The following is a 22,284-nucleotide window of genomic DNA, read 5'->3' as shown; positions in this document are numbered from 1 at the left end:
GCAAGAAATGAGTTGTAAGTTTAGCTTGACTTTAATTGTTAGTAGTCTGTCATTTGTGTAACATTATGTTTCTGTTTGAAACATGGCCTTTTTTGCCATTGACTCTGAGCATAGATTTAAAACCAAATTTAAATAACTAAAGACTTGTTCTTTTGCTGATTACCTCAAGTGTCCTGATCATCTCTCTATGACATTTAAATTAATTCTCATTTGAATATGTGCACACACTATCTGTCTTTTCACCATCTCTATTCAGTCAAGATATTCTCCCCTTCGTTCTCTCTCTTCCACTCAGCTGTCAAAAGGGTTTATCACTTCTTTGCACCCCAACTGATTCTGAGATAAATAGGATTTTTAACGTTAAGGGTGAATTAATGTTAATCTTAGAGGCCGCTTTATGAAACACCACACAAATAAGCAACTTGTGGGACACAGAGATACACCAGCCTAAACTAGCCATTTCTTTGTCTTGATGAATACTATTGATGTGTGGGATAAATGATACACTTACTGCATCAAAGGTTAATTAAATGAGAGATAATTAAATAAGTGGCTTCTTGGGTGAAAATTGCTCCTTGTGGATGAAGTAGTTTAAGGAACCTAAAAGATATTTGAAAAAAAAGGTGCTTTTCTTCCATCCATAGACTTCTAATTATTATCACAGATGGAGGTGTTCTTCAATCACATATTTCTACACCCTGATTACGCTTGACATTTTATTCCTGAGTGTCATTTTCTCCATATGTGTAAATGAGTTCCAAATTTCGTCATTATGCAAATAAGGTTGCTAACATTTCAGAGAGTCTAGGACAAACCTTCACAACATATGACTCATTCTATGAAATAACACATGTATAATGATTGTGATTTTGTTGTAACAAGATTTGACAATACAATTTTGTGTAAAATGATTGACTTGTCAGTTAAAATAACAGTATTTATGTTCCTGTTATTGTTGTTTGTAGAGAGACAATTACTTGCTGCTCAAACCAATACAAAAACTAAACTAAGCACTGACAGTCTGTTGACTGAAACATGTTGTCATAGGTTGTGAACACAAGGGGGCAGTATGGAATCATAATCCCTGAGTGACATCTTCACATAAATGAGCAGAGTTTAGGTTTTCTAAACAGAATATCTGCAAGTCTTTGATATCTGATCCTAAATGTTTGATCTCTGCGATAGTCTCCAATCTGCCATTTTCACTTGGTACCTGATATTTTTGGTTGCATTTGCTACAAACATTAATGTCATCTTCAAAGAAAGAAAGAAAGATAGAAAAGGAAGAATACAAAATAAAGAAAGAAATATAATAAAACGAAATAAAAAACAATCAACACTCACTGGCATCGTGTACGGATTTCACTTTTTTGCTTTGTGTGCCTAATTAGTAACTTTCAGCTCACATAATGGCATCAAAGAGGTTGTTTTGTAATGTGAATGGTTTACATCTGACTGACCAAGAGACACTTAGAGGGAATGTTCAGCTCATTACAGAAATGACTCATTGTTTTCTGTCCTTTCTCCATTCCTTCCTTGACTACAGGCTTGGTCACAACCCCTAGGCCTAACCCCCTCCTTCCGTGCTTGTGTGAATAACTGAATAACTCCCATCCATGGCACAATTAAGGCATTATTACACCCTCCGCTGGACCTCATGCTCCGGGGTGAATTGTGGGGGCAGAAGGGGCCTGGCCTGACCCCCATTTCCATCCCAGCCCACTGTGAAGCCTTGGCTACTCTTATCCCTGACCCATTTTACACTCCCCATGTGCATGTTCTGCACAGACACACAAACGGTCTCTCTGACACGTTCAAGGCACACACGCACACACTTTACGCCGCCTCCGTTGTCTCCATCCAGCAGGCAGAAACATGGCATCGTGAGTCACGTCAGTGCCAGCAGCTGTGCAACGGGCGCCATGTGGGGCGCTCGTTTGGCCAAACAGTGGGTGGGGGCGGGGTGAGCATCGTTAGGGGTTGAAGGGTGGTGTGTGTGCACCTCTCCTCTGTCTCTTTCTTTTACCCTTCTCCTCTCCTGGCTTTGCATGAAGGAAGCCATCTGCCTACTGCCAGTCATCTAAGGCTGGAGAGTGTCTGTGACACTTATCACTTTGAGCTTGTCCATCACCGACCCACCTCTTCCCTTATTCACAGGATGAAACCATGCTGAGATCTACTGCTGACCATCTTTGGCTGTTTCAATTTTCCCTCACTTGTTATATAGCTTTGCAGATGTAATTATCTTCACATAAAGACATGCTGCAGCATCATGTTGCTGGTTGGCTGTTTGTGCTCTGGTATTGTTAAGTCATATGTTTCAAAATTTCACACATACAATAGATACTTGGCAGTGTTCTTTGAATAAGCTTTAACTGAGGGATTCATTGGCCTTCATCTGCCAGAGCATCTTCCATTGAATGTGTTGTGTTTGTTATGAAACGTGTGTCAACTCTGAAACTTGCGAGAGCAATATAATTTGTTAGCTCAAGAAAAGTAACCTACTCCAGAATAGTTTATCCATATAATAAAGCATGGGAGTTGAGTCAATATTTGTGCAAACAGTTCCCTCCCAAGCTGATCAACAGCAAAACAAAAACTCATCCCTTTATTCTTTATCATTGAATCAACTCCAGCTGCTCTCTCTTGATAACATCAGAGTCCAAGGTCTTGTTTTTCTGTATTCTAGCTTTGGGAAAGAAATCTTTTATTTCAGTGGATTAACTGAAATAAAGGTCATGAGTGTCTTTCATCAAACTGCAATAAACAATGTTTCATCATGATTTACAGGAATTAACTAGATAAGCTTGAGTTTCAAACAGCCAAGTCTCAAGCTGCCGAAACAACTGCTCATGTTATTCTCTAAGATGCTCTCTCCGTGTCCACTGTCCATGCGTAATATTCAGACATGCTCAACATTTTCTTAAATGCTTCCAACTCAAAGAGACGAGCCTAACAAATGGACTTGCAACAGAAGAGAGGCTTGCACTACAAATGTCACGTCTGCTGGCTGTTACATTTGTTTTGAATGCACTCCAAATGAAAAGCAATTTAAAAGCTCCAACCATTAGAAAGAGCCCTCACCACTGAAGTGAAAACCAAACCTTAATTAGGAAAATGATGATTGTTCTGTGCACGCGCTCAATTTGCTTTACAATTGTCCAAGCCTCTTTTCTTATACCACCCTCTGACAATTTATATACTTCAGCCTGTCTACATTTGCAAAATGTCAACATGCCAGAGATTAAATTAAAGCAGGTCTCTGTAAAGAAGACACATCTATCACATTATTACTGGCAGAAGATTAACTAGTTGACATTTCTCTCCACTAAATCAGCACAATAGGACCTGATCCAGACGATTCTCTGTAAACAAGCCCTGTCAAACACACATACATGATGGAGAATATAATTAAGACAAATATCTGTCACACATTTTTTCCCCTGAAGAACTCTAAAAGATTGTATGTTGACTTTGACTTTTGTTTGTGCTCAAATGTCAAGGACGCTGCACAATTATGTTGCTGAAAATGTCCTTTCAATCAATTTGGCCATAAATCAAAAAGTTAGAGCTCAGACACACACAGGCACACACATCTGTGTGTACTGAGGCATGTTTAATGATACATGCCCACAGCCCCATGCTTCACCTGTTATAATGCTGTGCAAATGCAGCCAGAATAATTAACAGTCTTATATGGAAAGCTAACATTTGATCAATCCAAATTGTCCATAGTGTGAGTCCAGTCAACAGTGCTGGAACAAACAAGAGCAAACCTTAACACAGGGAAAGGTCATAGGATCAATAATTCATTTAAGCTGTTCCCTGGGATTGAGTCTGGAGTCCCCTTGTAATCAGGAGGGGAGATTTATTTATCTTAACCAACTTTAAATCCACATTTCTATCGTAGACAACCGAAAAAACATTGTGCCACCTCGGTCGATTTTCAGTGCCCTCACAAGGCCACGAGATTTTCTTTTTTATTTACCCCCCAGGAGCAGGCAAGGGGCAGCTCTTTAATAATACTTCAACTGTGGACTAAGCATCTATTAAGGAAACCTTGTGGAAGAAAGGAAAAGAAAGAAAATGTAAGCATAAGGACAAATCCAAGAATAGAAGTGTATTTACAGTGGGGAAGCACTTTACACTTTATGTTTGCAGTGTACACCTGCATGTTGTCTTAGTGAAAACATGTAACAGAAATGTAACTGTATAGTGTTGATTCAAATTCACACAGCAAGATAAAAATGGGTGGTTAATGTTTGGATCTTTCTGATCTAGATATATTAAGGTGTTTCTGTGTAGAGTTGGTTGAAGGAGCCATTTTATTAAACAACACCCTTGTCATGATTTATGTATTTATAATAATTAAATGTCTCTTGAAAAGAACATGCTTTGCAATGCTTTCAAATATCCATTGTTTAGTTAGCAGGGCATTTCACATAAGCAGTGCTCACAGGACTGGATGTCTGATTCACAGACAGAACCACCTCCTCTCTGATTTAAATAATGCAGCCCTGCTGAGCAGAGGCATCCAGAGGTTATGTCAACTCAAACACTACAAACCTGCCTGGTCTGAAAGATTTACCAAGTTGCCAGTCAAAGCCAAGTCCAGGTGTGATGTAGGAACCAGATTTTTTAAAATGTCCTGAAATAAGGATGCTTACAAAAGCATTTGGGAGTGTTCTCTTTACACATCCTACTTCTCCTACCTGATGTGGAGTTAGTGGATGAAATTTTATATTCTTTACTTTAGGGATCCCCTCAAGATTCCATTTTTCTCTAAAACACAGATGCTGGTTCAGTGAATTTTCCTTCTGAAACAGCTGTCCTTAATAAACATACGACTATAAAGAAGGCATTTCATAGGCAATTGCATCAAGGAAGCAGCAGTGTGGAGTTTTGCTTCAACATGTCACTCAACTCACTTTCCAGCTTGCTATTAGACCATATGGTTTACAGTTTGGAGACTATAAACAAGTCTGACTGACAATCCAATCGGACTGTCAAAGCAGAGAGAGATAACAACAATTTTAGTCTGAATGTACATGTTGGCTAACGCACAACAGTATAATGACCTCAACAAAAACATGTTGGTTTTCTTGGCTGGATTTTAGTCACTTCACATGTTGTTCAGCCTGCTCACTCTGTACCTCCTACCACTTTTTCTCTCACACCATGTAAATACCTGCCTGTACATAATTTTGTAATAGAATGCGTCGGCGAACCAAACGCGCAGTCTGCCATTCGCTCTAAATGTGTGCCTTTGTTAAATTGGATTCCAAATGCAATTATCTGCCGTAACTGCTCATTTGAAAGGATGCAGAGTCATTTATGTGTCATTTTGGAACAATACTGTATCTCTTGGAAGAGGTGAGGCCCATGGGGAGCTCTGCAAGCTTTCTATTTTGTCAGGAGAGGCAGGAATAAATGTCTTCCAATAACTAGTTCCAAGGAGAGTGTTTAAAGTGATACTGTAAGCAAATGTCTGGCCTAGATTTGTTTAGTAATGAGTTGTCTCCATGATTAGTCAAATCCATCACAAATGGTGCTATTTGTATAATGTTTGCAAAACACAAGCATCTTTTTATTCAGCATGGGAAGCTTTTCCAGGGAAATCATGTTGTTGGCAGATGGATTCTCAATATCAAGACCAGACTGGTTATAGCACTTGCTTTGAGGTAACCTTATGTAGGCACAGCGAGTCCTTTGTCTGTCTGGGTGCTAGTTTGATGTGTAGCAGTGAGATGCTTACTTTTTTTCTTCTACACACAGCTTTCACAAATCAGAGAATTGTTTCTGATGCAGAGACTTCAAGAATGCTACGTTTCCATGCAGGCTGCAAGTGGATTAATCCAGCTAAAGAGTAATTGCCCTTGCATTGTATTGACTCTATGCATGAGGGAATTCAAATCACTTTTGAGTTTCAGTTCTGTAGAATTGGAGCCAGTATTTGAGACAAGCTAAGGTGTTTATGTGAATTCATTTAATTTGGAGTAAGACTGCAATAGTCCTATTGATGGATTAAAGGGTTGTGTGTAAATGTAATGATGTGAATCTGCTGACTTTCTACGAAAATATCAGAGGGGGAAGTGAATAAACAGCAGTCTGTCCACTCTTAACTAATACTGTAAAAGTATGCTTGAACCAGGCACAAAATACTCATAGGAGCCGACCATTAGCCGACTGTGCAACAGTGAGGTAGTAATGAGTGAATCAAGCATGTGTGATTGTCTCTATTCTTGTGCCGCTACACCTGTAGGCTGTTGCTGTAAATAGGATTGTATTGTTGGTAATTCTACACCCCCTTATTTAGCATCCTATCAGATTCTTCCTCATTCGCTCTTTCTAAGGTGATGTAATCGGTGCAAATCACAAAAAGCTGTATGGAGCTTCATTTAGTTTCAGTTGAAATCTAGACCACATTGGCATGCTTCCAAAACAACACCTAAACAAAACCTTTCCTTAAAGTGGAATTTGTGAGTGTTGCCAATATACAGAAAGTGGGTGTTATGTCAGTCACAAGGCATAGTTTTAATAATTAATTTGAATGGCTAGCACTAACTTTGAGGACAAAACACAACAAAAGCAAAAAGCAGCAGAAAGTAAAGGTATATGGAAATGCCTGAATTTCTATATATACGCATAATGAGTGTGTTAAAAAGAGGCAGGAAAATCATAGAGACAGCAAGTGCTGAATTCAGCAAACAGAACATAGTAGGTTTATTATGGTTATATTTATAAATCTGGTTCTTGGTTTATTCATTTTTGCTTCATTATTGTTGTCATGTACATGATCCACTTTTTGAAATCACATATTTTCTGTGTGTCTCACCTGGGGCTATCAATGATTTATATTTTTTCACTGAACATTGTATATTTTGTTGTAATATTAATGAGAATTTCATTTTTAAGATTTAATTGTTTAGCAATGTCGTTGTTTTTTTTTTGTTGTTGTTTTTTTTTACAAAGGCTGGTCATTCCAGAGAATGAACAGCATACCAGAGTAAAACCGAAACTGTCACATGCTGTTAAAAACAGAGCTATTTGCAGAACTAACACAACATTTCCAATCTACAAAAGTACTATTTCCCTCTCAGTGAGACCACTGATCAGAACGGATTGTGAAGGCTCAGAGTCTGTGAATGTGGCCTCTCAGTCTCCATAAATATCCCACTGAATTTCTGAGCAAATTATATGTTCATGTAGTAGTAAAAGCATCCCATGTGAATCTCACTCTCCAGTCTGCTCATTCATTCTTACTGACAGACAATAGTGCAAAATAAACACAAACTCAAACATCATTTTTATTCTCCAAATATACAGAGCAAATGCATCATAGATTCACAGACCAGTACAGTTAAAATACAACCATTTTTCTTTTTTTTTTTTAGATACAGGAGGCCACTGCCTGAAAATAGTGGTTTACTCAGTAGAATTTACATGTTGTCTTTTCATTACTATGGTTCACTATTTATACAAACTCTTGAAATGAATAAGTTGAATAAGGTCAGTACTTTTTCAGACCTGGGTCACATAGTATTTGCAAAGTGGTTTGCAATATTTGGTGTACAGAACAATTCAACCAATCACAAAGAAGCGCACTCATTTGACTTTCAAATGCTTTTCTGTGAATCTTTCAATTTTCTGTGACTTATCGTACTCTGTATGCTGCAAACCAAACCACAATGATTCCCGGCATGCCCTGCAAGCTAAAGCAAACTCTGAGGATTATTTGCAAATACTATTTAGTCCAGGCCTTTGTCCTTACAGTTGTATGTTATTAAAGTACTGACAAAGTATTGATTGGTAGAAAAGAAAAGAAGTGAGAGAGAAAGAGAGAAACAGAGTGATAGAAAGCATTTACACAGTAAAGAAAGGGTTATTCTGATCAATGTTGCAAATGGCACCTTCTCTAATGTGTTCCATCATGGACAGTAACACCTATCATACAATGAGGGAGACTTCAAATAGCCTCATGTAAACCACCCTTTGCACGCATAGGTGAGATATTGGCAGTACTAATGTTCAGCAATTCTTTATCCAAATTTTCCCCGTTTATTCAGACCAAACAAAACGTTTTGTGCAGTAAACAAATTGGACATTAAAAATGCCTACCAACCATTCCTCACTTTACTCCGCTCATAACCTCTGTCTCTCACCTTTGAAATACAGGCTAGTCTGTAGCATCTCTGAATAACAGACTACCCTGCAATCTCCGCTCTGAAAGGGTTGCTTTGTTTTATTAGGGAAAGGGCAGCAACCCCTTGTAATTGTTCTGGGTCTTTATGTTTATTCATCTGTTATGCCCTGGCATCTGTGCGGTGCTTGTAGCCAGGCAAACAGGCGCCGCCAGCACCAGCCGGAGAGGCATCCGCAGGTGAGCAGGGCATACTTTGTCCCCACATGGGCTTTGATTCCCAAAGACTGACATGGCACTCGCATCCTTTGGTACTCTCATGCCCACTGTAGCTGCTGCCATGGGGGGATGGGACAGAAGGCTGGCCTATCAAATATTTATCTGTTTGCTGTGCAGTGTGCAGATTCTCTGGACTGGGAAAATGCATTATGTTTGGATCAGTGCGGGAGCTGCATCAGATAAGTAAAACTGGACCCTTTGGACAGGAAAGCAAATTTGTTTTGTTTTTAGAGAGAGACATGCTGAATGTTTGCATTATGATTTGAATGGTGAACATGTTTGAATTCTGAAGCTGTGGATGTAAAATTATGCATAATTTATACAAATAATGATATAAATGAAAACTGTATCTTGTCCTATGCATTCAAACTAGATCACACTGTAACTGCCAATATCCAGGTAAGAATTTCATCCTGTACTCATAAATGTTGAGAAAAATAAATAAAAAATGGCACAAGCATACTTGACAGTCATCATGGTGCCAAATGCAATATATTGCTGGGCATCTGGACATCTCTCAGAAGGGCTGAAGGTATAATAACCTCTTACTGCATCTCACTTCAAAGCTGTCCCAGCTAAGCTCAGCTTCTCATCCTATGGCCTCCTGTGTGCTCGGTATACAGAGTGTGAGTTTCCCCCGTAAGATCTGGGGGAAGAGAAACTGCTCACACAAGACTTTCATGTAATTTGTGAGAAACAAGTAAGGCTGATGAAATTTTTGGAATGGAAACAAAGAGAAAATGATTGTCTGTCTTACAGTTTTGATGCCACATGGATTTGTTGAGCTCTAATATAGTGAAATCTGACTGAGAAAGAAAGAAAAGCCAGGAAAAATTATATACAGAGAAAGACAGCATTAGAGATTTATATACAGTCTGCTAAGTGCCAAGCTGGATTATCAGCTTTGAAACAGAGCTTTTTGTCTTGAGCTGTACAATGGGCGCCAATCCATTTGTAAAATTAGAGCCCAAACCACAGCCACTCAAGTGGAAAACCCCATTCAAATGCTTTGAATATAATCATATGTAAAGTGCTTACAACAACAACTTGCTTTTGTTGGAAATGCCGTGCTTGGTTTTTCATGGGTTAAGAGGCAGATTTCACAGATTCAGGATCACTTCATCCCAACTGACTGCTGTGCTAAGAAAGATACTAAAAAAACTACCTAATTAGATAAAATATATTGCTACCTGTTTTCACTGTTCCACTGTTTTCAGTACTGTTTTACAGTAATCTGCTGTTATTTTCCTGGAACTTCTTTTTTACCCTTCAACGAACTGATCAAATAACAAAAAAGATGATTCTATAGTATAGTATGACTGGAACAGACCTTGAAAGCCAACAGACATATGAGGTTTTTGATGACTAAAATCAAATGTGATGTAATGTATAACGCAACTGCGGCTGTTACAGAAAGGATCTATGATTACTGTAAAGGGTTGCCCTTATCAGTTAAAGCCTGCTTTAAGGAGACAACAATGAGTTTTGATCACAAACTTTGTTGGGTTTATATCTTATTTAACTGGACATAGTGTGGTGCGTAGTAGCATCCAGGTTAGACTAAAGATTCAATATTTTTGCCCAGTTGCTTTACAGTATCTGCACTATGCACAAACCTGCATTAGGATTCCTTGTGTTTGGTGCTGCAAAAAAGCAAAACTTCCCAGTCTTTGTGTTCTGCCACAAAACATGTACAATGCATGACTACAACAGTTCTGACAACAGGCTCACTTTGAAATTGTACGTAGTATGAGTGTTTTTGTAGCTGCAAGTTAAATCACTACTCTCTGTCTCTACTCTGAACTAAAACAAGTACAGTGTCATTGATTAAATAATAAATCCAATTTCATATATGTCACATACAGTGCAGAACAGGACAAAATAAAACGATGCACTTGAAAAGAGTCAGTGTGCCAACATCAGCTCCAACGTAGCCAAAAATGAACAGCAGGAAGCAAAATAAAACACATTTTCTAAATTTGCTTTTCATGTCCCTTGATGACCAGCACGATCACAGGTAGGTATGCAGTCAGAATGCACTAAGCCCCAGTGTCAACAATGATATTGACAATAGCAGTGGGATAACCACACAGTAAGAAGCTCAGCTAAAATATAATGTTTACATTTCATTGAACAGACACCCTCAAGTATATGGCTGATGATCTGCGGCGTTAGCAGGAGAAACTCACAAGTACAACACATGTTGCAGTTTGTGAGCTTTCCTGCTGCATGCCATAGAGCTGGATTTGGTGCGGTAACACCATGGAGGATCCAACTCTCCATCAACAGAAGAGCAGATAGTGTATGTCTAGCTCGCTTAGTCAAAGTTTGTATTGACAAAGTTCAAACAGACCCTCAAGGCAAAGTAGATATGGACAAGAAGAGGCGCTCATGTTTCATTTAGAGTCCTCCATGACGAAAAACAGTCAGAAATTAGATGTTAAAAAGAAATTACAGTCACATATGTACACTGATATTCTTTATCGCAGAGTGCCACAGTAAAATAATGACTCAGGGATTTAAAATTAGATCTCAGCCCCTCTTTATCAGCCCAGCTCTGTGGCCCAGATACTGCTGCGGAGAGGAAAAACAGCTGTTGTTTCAAATGTTCACGACGTCTGTGGGCACATGGAGAAAGTTTTCTATCACCTACACAGGAGACCAGTTTCAACAAGAAAGCTTAACATACAGTGCTTGAAGGGGGTAAGAGTTAACGCTTTAAAAACCACATGCACATTCATATTTGTGCTTCAAACTACAAGAGAGCAGCAGGACATTGGCTCGTACTCATTATCGTGCCGTTCGTGCTGAGTTTTTATGAATGACAATCTTCAAAAGGAAAAAATTGGTCTTTGCCAAGGGAGCTGATTGTCACAAAAAGCCTTTGTGGTATTCCTGCCCTCTGCTAACCATCCCACAGCAGAAACCAACTTGTGTTGTCTCTGTGTTGGCAAATAACCTCTCTGTGGCACAATTCTAATTATGGGTTGAAAAAGGAGGCGGTTGATGGGTTAAGCATGAGGGAAATATAAGGCTTCTTGATCCACTTTTTGGGACATTGAGAAGTCTGAACAAGTCCCACAGTGTGTTAAAGCCAACCAGCCCCTGCATCTCAAGGTGTCCAGAGGAAACAGTAACATTGTTACTTTAGGGGCTCCTGGGTGCTGATCCTGTGACAGTTCTACAATCCTGGCTGCTTGTTACACCCCGTTCAAACACCTTCCCTCCCTGGTGGTCAGACGTGGGTCTGCATGCGCTTCTGGAGCGGCCGGGTGAGGTCTGAGTTCTGCGAGGAGGACTGGGAATAGTGGGAGGAGGAGGAGGCTGATGCCTTGCTGTCTTTGTCGAACTGCACGTAGCCGTCCGGCTTACTGTAGCTGCTGACGCTGCTGTCACACTGCGTGTCAATGAAAGAGCTGGAGTCGCTGAGTGAGCCGCGCTGGAACTCCCGCTCGCACAGCTCGATGGAGCTGCTGCCCATGCCCAGCACGAAGCGTTGGCTGTAGTCGTACAGACGGTTGGGACCTGCTCCCAGAGTGGAGTAGATGTTGGTGAAAGACATGCCTGTCGGTACCCGCTGCTTGCCCAGGGTACCTGTGTTGGTGGGGTTCCTCACCTCAGTGGACTGATTCCCAGCCATGGTAGGCGTGTGGTGCTCCTTAAAGGTATTGACACTGTAGTAACCATTTGTAGGGTCCTATTGGAAGCACAGGAAAGAAAGATTCTTATTATTGTCATTATTATTATTATATATTTGCAATTTTTATAGGCTACACGTAATAGCATATTGAAATAGGAAAAAGAGGGAGAAAAGAAAAAGCAAACCATCTCCTTGTTGATGTGCATTTACGCGTATTCTTCTCAAAGCCCAACAGGAGCCAAGGTCATTCTGGCAGTAATTACCTTTCAAATGTCTGAATAAATAAGGGAATAGGCTGCCATATATATCACAAGAAAATTTAAAAACAGTGCTTAGTGTTAGGATTTAGTCAGCCCCCATGCTAACCTTAAAATCATATTTCTTGCTAATTAAGCGGGCCTTGATGATTCATAGTTTAGCATCCAACGTGTCACTGCAAAGTTCATTCACATACCAGTTTTAATTGGATCTAAATGGATTGTAGTGTCTGTGATTTCATGTATGCACTGAAATGGCTTCTGAGGCTTCAGCTGTGCCACTTGTTTGTCTGCTAGGCTGCAGGCACCGTGCTGTTGCTAAGGGTCCAGTTAGGGCATGAGTGTGTGTGTGTGTGTGTGCGTTTTTTAATGTCCTTGTGTGAAAGGATGTGAATGTCAAGCATAGTGAGCGTGGTGGCAAATCCCAAAAGAAGAACGCTCATAATGGGAAAATGAGAGAGACAACCTGAGAGGATCCTCGTTATGCTTGTCATTATCAGACAGCAGACAGGGCGATTGTTTGCTTCTGGCCTTTATCGCTTGTTCGGTCCCCCCTCTGCTCTAGCCTCATGCATGCTGCCGTTAACTTGGATCAAAAAATGCAGCCCCAGAGGGAGCAGGTAAGCAGGCAAACACAACAGAAGCACACTCCAGGGAGCTAACGGCAACTTGGACAAGAAGACAAATGCACGGGTCCGAATTTGTTTTTTGGACAAGATTTACAGACTGTGCTAAATAGACTGGAAATGTTTAGAAGTTTAACTGCAGGTCCCAATGGTTTTGATATGAGAGATAGCACATTAATGGGAACAGAATGTTGCTTTGAAGAACGTGTTAGAAAAAGAGAGCAAATCGGCGTACATAATACTCAGCACTTCTCCCAGTCCAGTCCCATCTATATAGTATAAGTAACACCTTAAGTAACTTAAATAACAGCTTAAGGGCCAAGCAGCCTCTGATTTTTTTGAACCACCTTTGATGAGAGACTAATTAATACAAATCAGACCTCTAACAGGAGTCATTTTGCCTCTAGACTTATCCTTTATGTGCAGCAGGGGAGGGATTAATGCTTTTCAGCTATTTTGGTCCCAGAGTTGAAGACCACCCTCTGTCCCAAAGGCGCTCTCTCTCTCTCTCTCTCTCACCACCTTTTACTCTCGTTCTCCCATGTTCACGCCTTCATGCTGTTGTTGTTCATGAGTCGTACCTTAATGTGCTGATACTCCTTCTCTTCCTCTTGTAATACCTCCAGCTGCTTCAGAACAGATTCCTGCTGGAACTCTCCTCGTTCAACCTGCATAGAAATCAAGCAAAGTATACTAAAAGTCTGTGTAGTATCCAAAACTCTTCCACTCAGAGAAAAAAGGCATTTTGAGATGGAAGGATTTCACTTTTATTCGCTTCTTCTTTTTTAATATCAGTGAGACATGTTTCACCTTCACTCAGGGCTGGCAGGGAGCATTGATAATGTATCCGTGAATATCATTTATGTACTAAGCTCATTTCCCTACACTAAAATCAAGTACCGGCTGTATTAAATGTTTTTGAAAGAAAATGTAATCCAAAACCTCACACTGCAAATAGCCCAGCCCTGGAGCAAGCTTTATGAAAACCAAAACACTGATACAGTTCCAAAGAGGAAACAGTTCTTTGTGCGTCTAGAAGGCAAGTAGATACAGAAGTACACCCACTGTAGGATTACCCTGTATGCATCAGCATCTCCATAGTTACAATGTATTGGGATCTGTTATGTTCATAGGACTAGTGGCATCATATAGATAAATATAGACTACAGCAAATGTACAATCTAAATTCCTTTCTGTTCTTCCATTGCTAATTAAATAATGTATTCTGCAGGCAATAGCAATACCAGTAGTTAGTAATTCATTATGTAACTGTCATCTTAAGAAATATATATATATATATATATATATATATAAACACAATTCTGAAAACAGGAACAAGAAGTGGAAAGCAATATGTTGCGACACTCACACTCACCATCAGTTGTTTCATGGAGGTGTGTTCTTCATTTTCTCGTGCTGCATTGTGGTCTTTGTGTACAATCTCCACCCGGATGTCATTTTTTGCCGACACGACGCCTTTCAGATCTGGCAGAAACAGATGACACATATATCTCAATAAGCTGGATAAACACCATTCTGTATTTGTTGACATTAAAATTTCCCCCATTGCAGTTTGCAGTATTACAGAATTTAACAAAGATGCCTGGGTTTGGTTTGTGAGAGCTCCCCCATTTCCCGAAAACAATACAAAGTATTATTAATCATTTGTTTCTTGCCAACACAAGATTATCTTTTTTCTGCATACATATGCACTCTCACACAGCCTTCCACGGTGGCTCATTCTGGAGAATTCTGATGATACTGTCATATAACAAAGTCTTACTTTCTGTCTTAATTTTGCTTGCAAGTTCTCTCTGGTGAGCACAGATGGAGACGGGCAGTGAGGGCATAACCAGGTGCGCTTCCTCTGTAGTATACAGACAATAGACATGCTGAAGGGACCAGTAGCACAAATTGGTTCTTGGATAGAGACAGTGGCTGACTGTCTCTAACCTGAGTCACTTGGTACTGTACATGGGTGGGTGGCAGTGAACATAGCGCAGAATGTAAATAGCCTCAAAAGCGAATGCAGCCAGACTGAGATTGCATGAAATGATCCCTTATTACAATCTGGCTATTTTTGCACCACAAAAAGATGTCCATCTAAAACATGTGATCTTGCATTAAGTGTGACACAATATTCCAGCAATTTATCTTGTGTCCAAAACTTCCTCAAGTCAGAATTTGCAGACAACCAAAATTATTTACCCTTCCAAACAGATTTTTTCCCCATTTGTTCTAATGAAAACAATATCTACATTTGAATAGATGGACATTTATCTTGTGTGCTTGGGGGCAATACAGTACTTTCGCATGCATGCTTCACTGGATGTAACATGGAAGAGGAGACGTACTTCTCTGCGAGCGGGTGCAACAAAATGCTCCAATAGTGCCCATTAGTACAATGAGGGCCACAAAAGCTCCCACAGCAATGCCGATGATCACTGCCACTGGGAGAGATTCTGCAGAGAGCAACAAAGAGAAAACAAACATCTCAAATGTACATTCAATTCAATATCAGGTCCATGACAGAGAGTGCACAAAAGCACACAGTTATAATGTAGAGGCCAAGCTTTCTCTTTCAGGAACACACATGCACCAGATCTCCTCATCTCTCCCTCTTTTCTGTCTCTACAACAAACAGGAACTAAGGGAATACATGCTATATTTTATCACTGTGACTTTGACATTATCCCTCAAGTACAAGGCCATGCAATAAAAATACACAGCCACAATGTGACAGAAAAAATGTTCTGTACTGTATATAGTAAATTACAGCAAATTCAAACAAAAACTAATTACCAAACTTTTTGTTATCAGCGTAAACATTTTCCTACTAATATTGTCTCATCATCCTATTGTCTAATAACTTTTAATTTACACTCATTTAGGCTGGCAGAATGAGGGCTTTTATTTTCATTGAGTACAGAGCAAGAGTGTGTGAATTAGTTTAAGAATAATCATGTTTGTTTGTTTGTTTCTGCCAGGATGCTGTAGTGCGACTAGGAAGAGATTAAACCTGCATCTATATGCTTCCCCAACATCAAAGCACACTTTAATGACCTGAGTTACCAGCCTGCATTTATGACCTTCTCGCATTTTAAACAAATGCAAAACAACCAAGTGCTCCCCCCACATCATTAAAGCCTATTTAATGTCTTCATTGATCAATGTCACTTTCACATAAGCAGCTTATAATTTATCAATTGTGTGGATAGAAAACACAGCTTCCCCTACGGCAGAGGGGAAAAGGTCAACAGATAAAAAGCATTATTTTTTAAGAAATAGAGAATGTTTACATTGTCTTTCATTTAAAGAAAGCAGGAGGCACAGTATATTTATATTCAGGGTGCAGTGTATGCTAAGGGTCACCAGTTCAAATTACCAGGGAGTTGCACTTTATGTTAACCCAGAAAATGAATTTGTCAAGAATTTATCTGTCATCATCACATTTACTGTACATCAAACGTTTCAGAATTTAGGCCATGGAGTGTGACTCTGTATTACCATCTTGCGGTTCCAAATTGATAAAATGTCAATTTTGAACAACTTATTTCTGATAGAATTTGAAAAAAAAAAATTAAATGGTGTTTCTGTATACATAACTGCTGTATCAAAATAAAAATGTACCATATAATATACTAAAATGAATGTGTCCATTGATCATACACAACTAAAATTTAATACATCAATTAAATATTTGTTGTTTTTATTTGTTATTGTGCATCAACATTATTATCACAGATGACACAGATTAATTTGTTATGAAATCCTGTCTCATGCATACTTACACACATACACAAAAGCACATTTACACACAAACACACAAATGCTAAAATGTACAGTCACAAGCTCACAGACACAGGTCAGGCACAACCACGGTGATGCACACACACACTACAGCTTTGTCACAATCTCTTATCTATCACTATCTAGAAAACCACAGTCATGTGATTTGAAGAAGAGTAAGGTGGAACCTGTCGAACCTTGGCTCCCACCTTGTTCCTTAAGGCGTATGATCTCGGTGTCAGAGCCAAAGCTGTTCCACGCAGTGCAGTTGTAGATGGTCTGGAAGTCTGCCGGGACAATGTTACTCATGGTGAGTGTGGAGATTACTCCTTCTTCTGTGGTGACGGTTTCAACAGTGTAGCGGCCGGAAGTTCCAGACTCCAACACAGTTTCCTTCCATGACCAGGCCTGAGAAAAGACACAGGGTAAAGAGGTGGTATGTTTGTGAAATTTTGACCACTATTAGTGCTGTAGTGAATGTTTTGTTGTTCTACAAGTAAGTGCACAAGGAGACACATAGAAACGTATAAGCACAGGAGGGATATAACAGAAGAGGGCAGTAACAGACTGAATTTCCATGTAAAAATTTAGCTTTCAACACATTTAATAAAACGCTTTGCAAGTTTGTAGCCAAGCTAGCAGTTTGGCTGTATGGATGACATTGTTGTTCTGTCAGTAGGTCCACCATTTTGGTCCAGACTGAAAAATCACAAAAACTACTGGATGGATTTCAATGAAATTTTGTGCAAACATTCATGGTCCCCAGAAGACAAAGCCTACTGACTTCGCCTGACCTTTCCTCTGGTGCCACCATGATGTTGACATTTTTGGTTTTGAGTGAAATGTCTCAAAAACTAACTAACTTGGATGGATTGTCAAGACTTATAGTTCCAGTGTGTAACATTTAGGAGGAGCTATTGGCAGAATTGGAATATAATATTCATAAGTATGCTTTCATTAGTGTATAATCACCTGAATGTAAGAATTGTTGTGTTTTCATTACCTTAGAATGAGCCGTTTATATCTACATATGGACCGGGTCCCCTTCCACAGAGGGCGCCATGTTGCACCGCCATGTTTCTACAGTAGCCCAGAATGGACAAACCAAACACTGGCTCTAGATAGGGCCGTTCATGTTTTTTGCGAGTTTCTCCTACACGCTTGGAAGGGGAGGGTGATGCGATTGTTATTCAAATGGTTGCAAACTGTGATTTCACCGCTAGATGCCACTTAATCCTACACACTGGACCTTTAACTTTTCATCTAGCGTCACCAGAAGGTGATAATTTCAATTTGTCCAATTTTGGGGCGACTGTGGCTTAGTGGTAGAGCGGGTGGTCCACCAATCGGAAGGTCAGCAGTTTGATCCCAGCTTCCCCCAGCCCACATGTCAAAGTGCCCATGGTCAAGACACTGAACCCCAAATTGCTCTTGAGGGCTGTACCTTTGGTGTGTGTGAATGCATTACTTTTTTTCAACTGATGAGCAGTTATGTTATGTAGTTGAAGCGCTTTGAGTAGTCAGAAAGAAAAGGCACTATATAAGTATAGTCCATTTACCATTTAGTTTATGACCAAACTAATGACGTGATAATAAGTTCACTAGCAAGAACCACACCATCTACAGATTTGTTTAAGTGATTTATTGATGAAAACGAAAGATTATGAGTGAAGCTTGAACTCTTGTACTTCTTTTGTCTATTGCTTTGTGTGGGGAAGCTTCGTGGGGAATCCGCCGTAGCACCCGGGCATGACAGACCCCCCCCCCCCGGGACCCTACGGAGAGTAGCAAGGAGGGGAAATATAGGAGAAAGAAAGGGGTGGGAGGGAGGAACGCAGAATACGAGAGTGAAAGAGGAGGAGATGGTTTAGGTGGGTATTTATGGGAATGCCGGAGGTGGTGTGATTGAGGTACGGTCCTGCTCCTGAATCTCTGCTAAATAGCTCCAACCAATGTTAGCATGCTAGCATGCTACACTAGATGATAAACCTAAAGTGCTAAATGTCAGTATGTTAGCATTTTCATTGTGAGCATGTTAGCACACTGGCATTAGCATTTAGCTTGAAGCATCGCTGTGCCTGAGTACAGCCTCACAGAGCTGATAGCATGGCTGTAGACTCTACTAGGGTTGCCAACTGTCCCTTAAAATTTGGAATCGTCCCATAATTGGAAACCAAATGTGATCTGTACTGAACTTACACAGGACGCGCTTTGTTAATTTCATCTTGTTCAATTCAGTGCAAGTCTATGGAAGAGAACTATTACAGGTTAGATTATTAAGATGGTGATTTTTAAGAGATAGAAGGAAACCCTCCTGCTCTGTTATTCCTCAGCCTGTCTGTCATGTTATGTTCCACTACCCAAACAGTCGTGACTCACGACCAATTGCTACGATACGCCTGACAGTATGGATAGGACTTTCACAACCAAGTATGTAAGAAATGCATTCAGTGTACATTGGCATTAAGAATACACACAATGAGTTGGTGAGGATTATTCAATATAAATAAAACCTGTTTCCAATGAAACCTCCTTTTGTAAGGTTCTCTAGAACAGAAACCTGTTCGACACCACACTGAGCTAACTCTGACCCTGGCAGTTCATACAATAGTCGTGAAATTTAATCTATAGATTCATGTACGATGACACAAATTTTCCATTATTTTCGTGACACTCAGCACACCATTCAAACTAATAAGGTCAAATGTAGTATAAAGAGCGCCAAAGTACCCATAGGGACGAGGAATGGATGAGTCAAATGCAGGGGTTCAAGACAGGGGTTTGTTTCCCGTGTGAAACCATAGTCAACATTGATTGTTTTAAGGAAGTAGCCTATTTATTCTAACCCAAACCATGATCTTTTCCTAAACCTAACCAAGTAGTTTTGGTGCCTAAACCTAAACAAACTGCGACCATTACCTGAAATGTTTCTCAGCAAGCTTTATTTTGAAAGTCTAACCAGACTTTGCATATTTATTATTGCTGTCTTGACCTGAAAAAACAAAAAACAAAAAAAAAAGTGGTGCAGGCACGAACGATACTTCTAATTGAAATACCTTAATTTGAAAGTCGTACTGAGTGTCACGAAAAAAATTAAATTCCGTGACTATCACAAACTGCTGTGAGACTGTGTTGTGTTATGGCAGCGACTGAACAAGTGACTTGTAGCATTCAAGTGTTAAACCTGACCAAACCACCACACGTATGTGCTTTGCACAGCTACCAAGTGTTGAGCAGTGAATCCCTCTTTCAGTGGGTGCTTGAGTTCATCGGAAGGTGTTTAATGAGATGGTGCTAGCCTGCAATCATTATGTCATTTTGCCAGTATGCTCTTGGATGATTCTTTCACTATGACATGAAGCTTTATGTTGCTAACAGTGCACATCTCCATGGAGACACATGATGACCATGAATAGATGAACCCAGTACTATACAATAATACAGGGATGGTTAGGTTTTATTCTGTTGTAAGGTGGTATAAGTAACTGGTGTCAATGCACGGACAATAGCTCATTTTATTTTGTGAATAACTCAGTGATTCAGAGAAGTATCAGAGGGAAATGAATCAGTGGGAATACATAGAATATGTTTTATTCTATTGTGAATGGTTAAAACACTTTAGAACGCTGTGTTATGGTTAAAAATGTGGTTAAAATGTTTTTGTTAACTGGCCATCATCTCTGTTTGACAAGCTGCCAGCTCACTGAGATATCTCTGGCATTTGTAGACCTAGCTAATGTCTAATGGATAATTACAAATTGCATGTACTCTAGGCAGATCTCACCGCAATGTTTGGATTACTGTGCTTTTTGGATATGGCCATTGGGAGACTGTAAGCAACTATTTGTAGAGCAGTGCTTGCTGTGAACTAGAGGAATGTAAAAAGGTAGGGCAAGACACAATGCACATTATTTTGAAAACAGTAAATAATTATGATAAAAAGAACACAACTAAAAATATTTTTAAATAAAAATAAAGATTACATCTTAATAGCAAAAACACCAAATATTTTAATGAATTCTGTATTTCTTAAGCTATTTCTAAAGCAGAATATTTGATTAAAATGGTTTCACTTAGTGTACACTGTGATAGCATAGCAGCACATGCATTGCAAAAATAATTAAATAGAAATACTAAAAAAATACATTTGGTGGTATTTGGAATTTTTGTCTGGGTTCTTTGAAAAGCACTGTATTATATCAAATAACTGACTGTCTCACTAAGTCTAACTCCTTTCACTGGATCTTAATGGGCCAAAATAGATTCTAAGGCATTAAACTGGAGTGAATGCTGGATATATTGTATGATCGTTTATGGATGTGAGTAATGTTAAGCACTTTTTTCAATTTAGTCCAATCATTGCAAGCCCAGTCTATTATGTAATGTATATATTCATTTTTTTTTCTAATCAATTAACATTTGGTGTCAACTTGAACAGAACATCTTGAACTGTTTTGAGGGGGGGCAAGTCATACTAGGTATAAGGAAGTGATGGGTCTGACACACGATGGTCTAATGTGAAGTGACGTTGACACTTGCAGTAATGTGGTGAGAGAAACGTAGGAAAACAATAGATATTTGCATATACTGGATTTATTTATGCAGCGCTATGATAATGTAACGCATGCCATTTAGTGGCTGCTTTTGTTCAAGGCATCATAGTGCAGACTGTATTTGTTTTGGGTGACTATGGTGAGAATTACATGATTAATTTTTTCAGATTTTTAACCAAGAAATGAAGCAATTCAACTTCAAGCTTGCAATAACAGACAGATGGCTAAATAGAGTGGTGAAATGCAGTGTTACAATGTTTCAAATTTTCACTTTATTCTTAAGCAAAATAATGCTGTTAATTGACTTACAATTGTGTAAAATAACAAAACAAATTGATACAAAATAACAAAAGTGAAGAGCTTTCCTTGCCCTTATTCTTAAAATATTTTGTGGAGTTTTGGGTCTAAGAACAGATGATGTTGTATGTTAAAAAACTGTAAAACCCACACTGACAAATTTGTGATTTTTAGCTATATAAACAAAATTGACTTGACATAACGACATCTTATGTTTCACATCTGTAATTTCTGTAGACATAAAGCAAACGAAAGGAAAGCTGGACTTATACTTAAATAAATAGTTTGGAATCAAGGATAAACAAGGACAACAAACAGCTCAGCCTCCACAGACACCCCTCTCAAATAAACCTGTTATTAATTATGTTGCTAGTTAATGCTGGATATCAATATAATAAAAACACACATTAAATGACAAAGTATGGCAATTAACCACACACATATGCAAACACACACACACACAAATTAATAATAAGCACAAAGTAAGCTCAGAGAGTAGGTTGTTTATATAAGGTCCATACATTTTAATGGGATCAGTGCTAACAGAGCATAAGTGGGCATTAAATGAGAAATTGAGGGGTGAATCTGTAGTTTCATGTCCACCTTTTCATATGAAAACAAATGATGACGCTAATGCTATAAAATTCTTTGTGCTGTCCGTGTGTAGTTAACAAATCGATAGTTCAGTCAGGCATTATATTTC

General features: G+C 39.2%; 1 protein-coding gene across 12 annotated transcripts in view; it reads right to left on the bottom strand.

Moving 5' to 3' along the window:
* Positions 1–7,287: 7,287 nt before the first annotated feature.
* Positions 7,288–22,284, bottom strand: part of kirrel3b (kirre like nephrin family adhesion molecule 3b) — a 162,332-nt gene continuing 147,335 nt past the window's right edge. For 3 of the 12 annotated variants that reach the window (XM_044202828.1, XM_044202821.1, XM_044202823.1), the window contains 6 exons: positions 16,929–17,139; positions 15,297–15,404; positions 14,726–14,809; positions 14,312–14,427; positions 13,524–13,610; positions 7,288–12,116 (listed from right to left, as the gene is read on the bottom strand). In XM_044202828.1, coding sequence (XP_044058763.1) covers positions 11,655–12,116; positions 13,524–13,610; positions 14,312–14,427; positions 14,726–14,809; positions 15,297–15,404; positions 16,929–17,139 — 1,068 coding nt within the window. In that variant the 3' untranslated portion in view covers positions 7,288–11,654. The remainder of the gene's footprint in view (positions 12,117–13,523; positions 13,611–14,311; positions 14,428–14,725; positions 14,810–15,296; positions 15,405–16,928; positions 17,140–22,284) is intronic. The other 9 variants (XM_044202822.1, XM_044202833.1, XM_044202825.1 and 6 more) reach the window with 7 other exon arrangements.

Source organism: Siniperca chuatsi, linkage group LG7 (genome assembly GCF_020085105.1).
Source record: "Siniperca chuatsi isolate FFG_IHB_CAS linkage group LG7, ASM2008510v1, whole genome shotgun sequence".
Taxonomy (NCBI): domain Eukaryota; kingdom Metazoa; phylum Chordata; class Actinopteri; order Centrarchiformes; family Sinipercidae; genus Siniperca; species Siniperca chuatsi.
The sequence above is the reverse complement of the archived record's forward strand: the minus strand, read 5'-3'. Positions and strand labels throughout refer to the sequence as shown.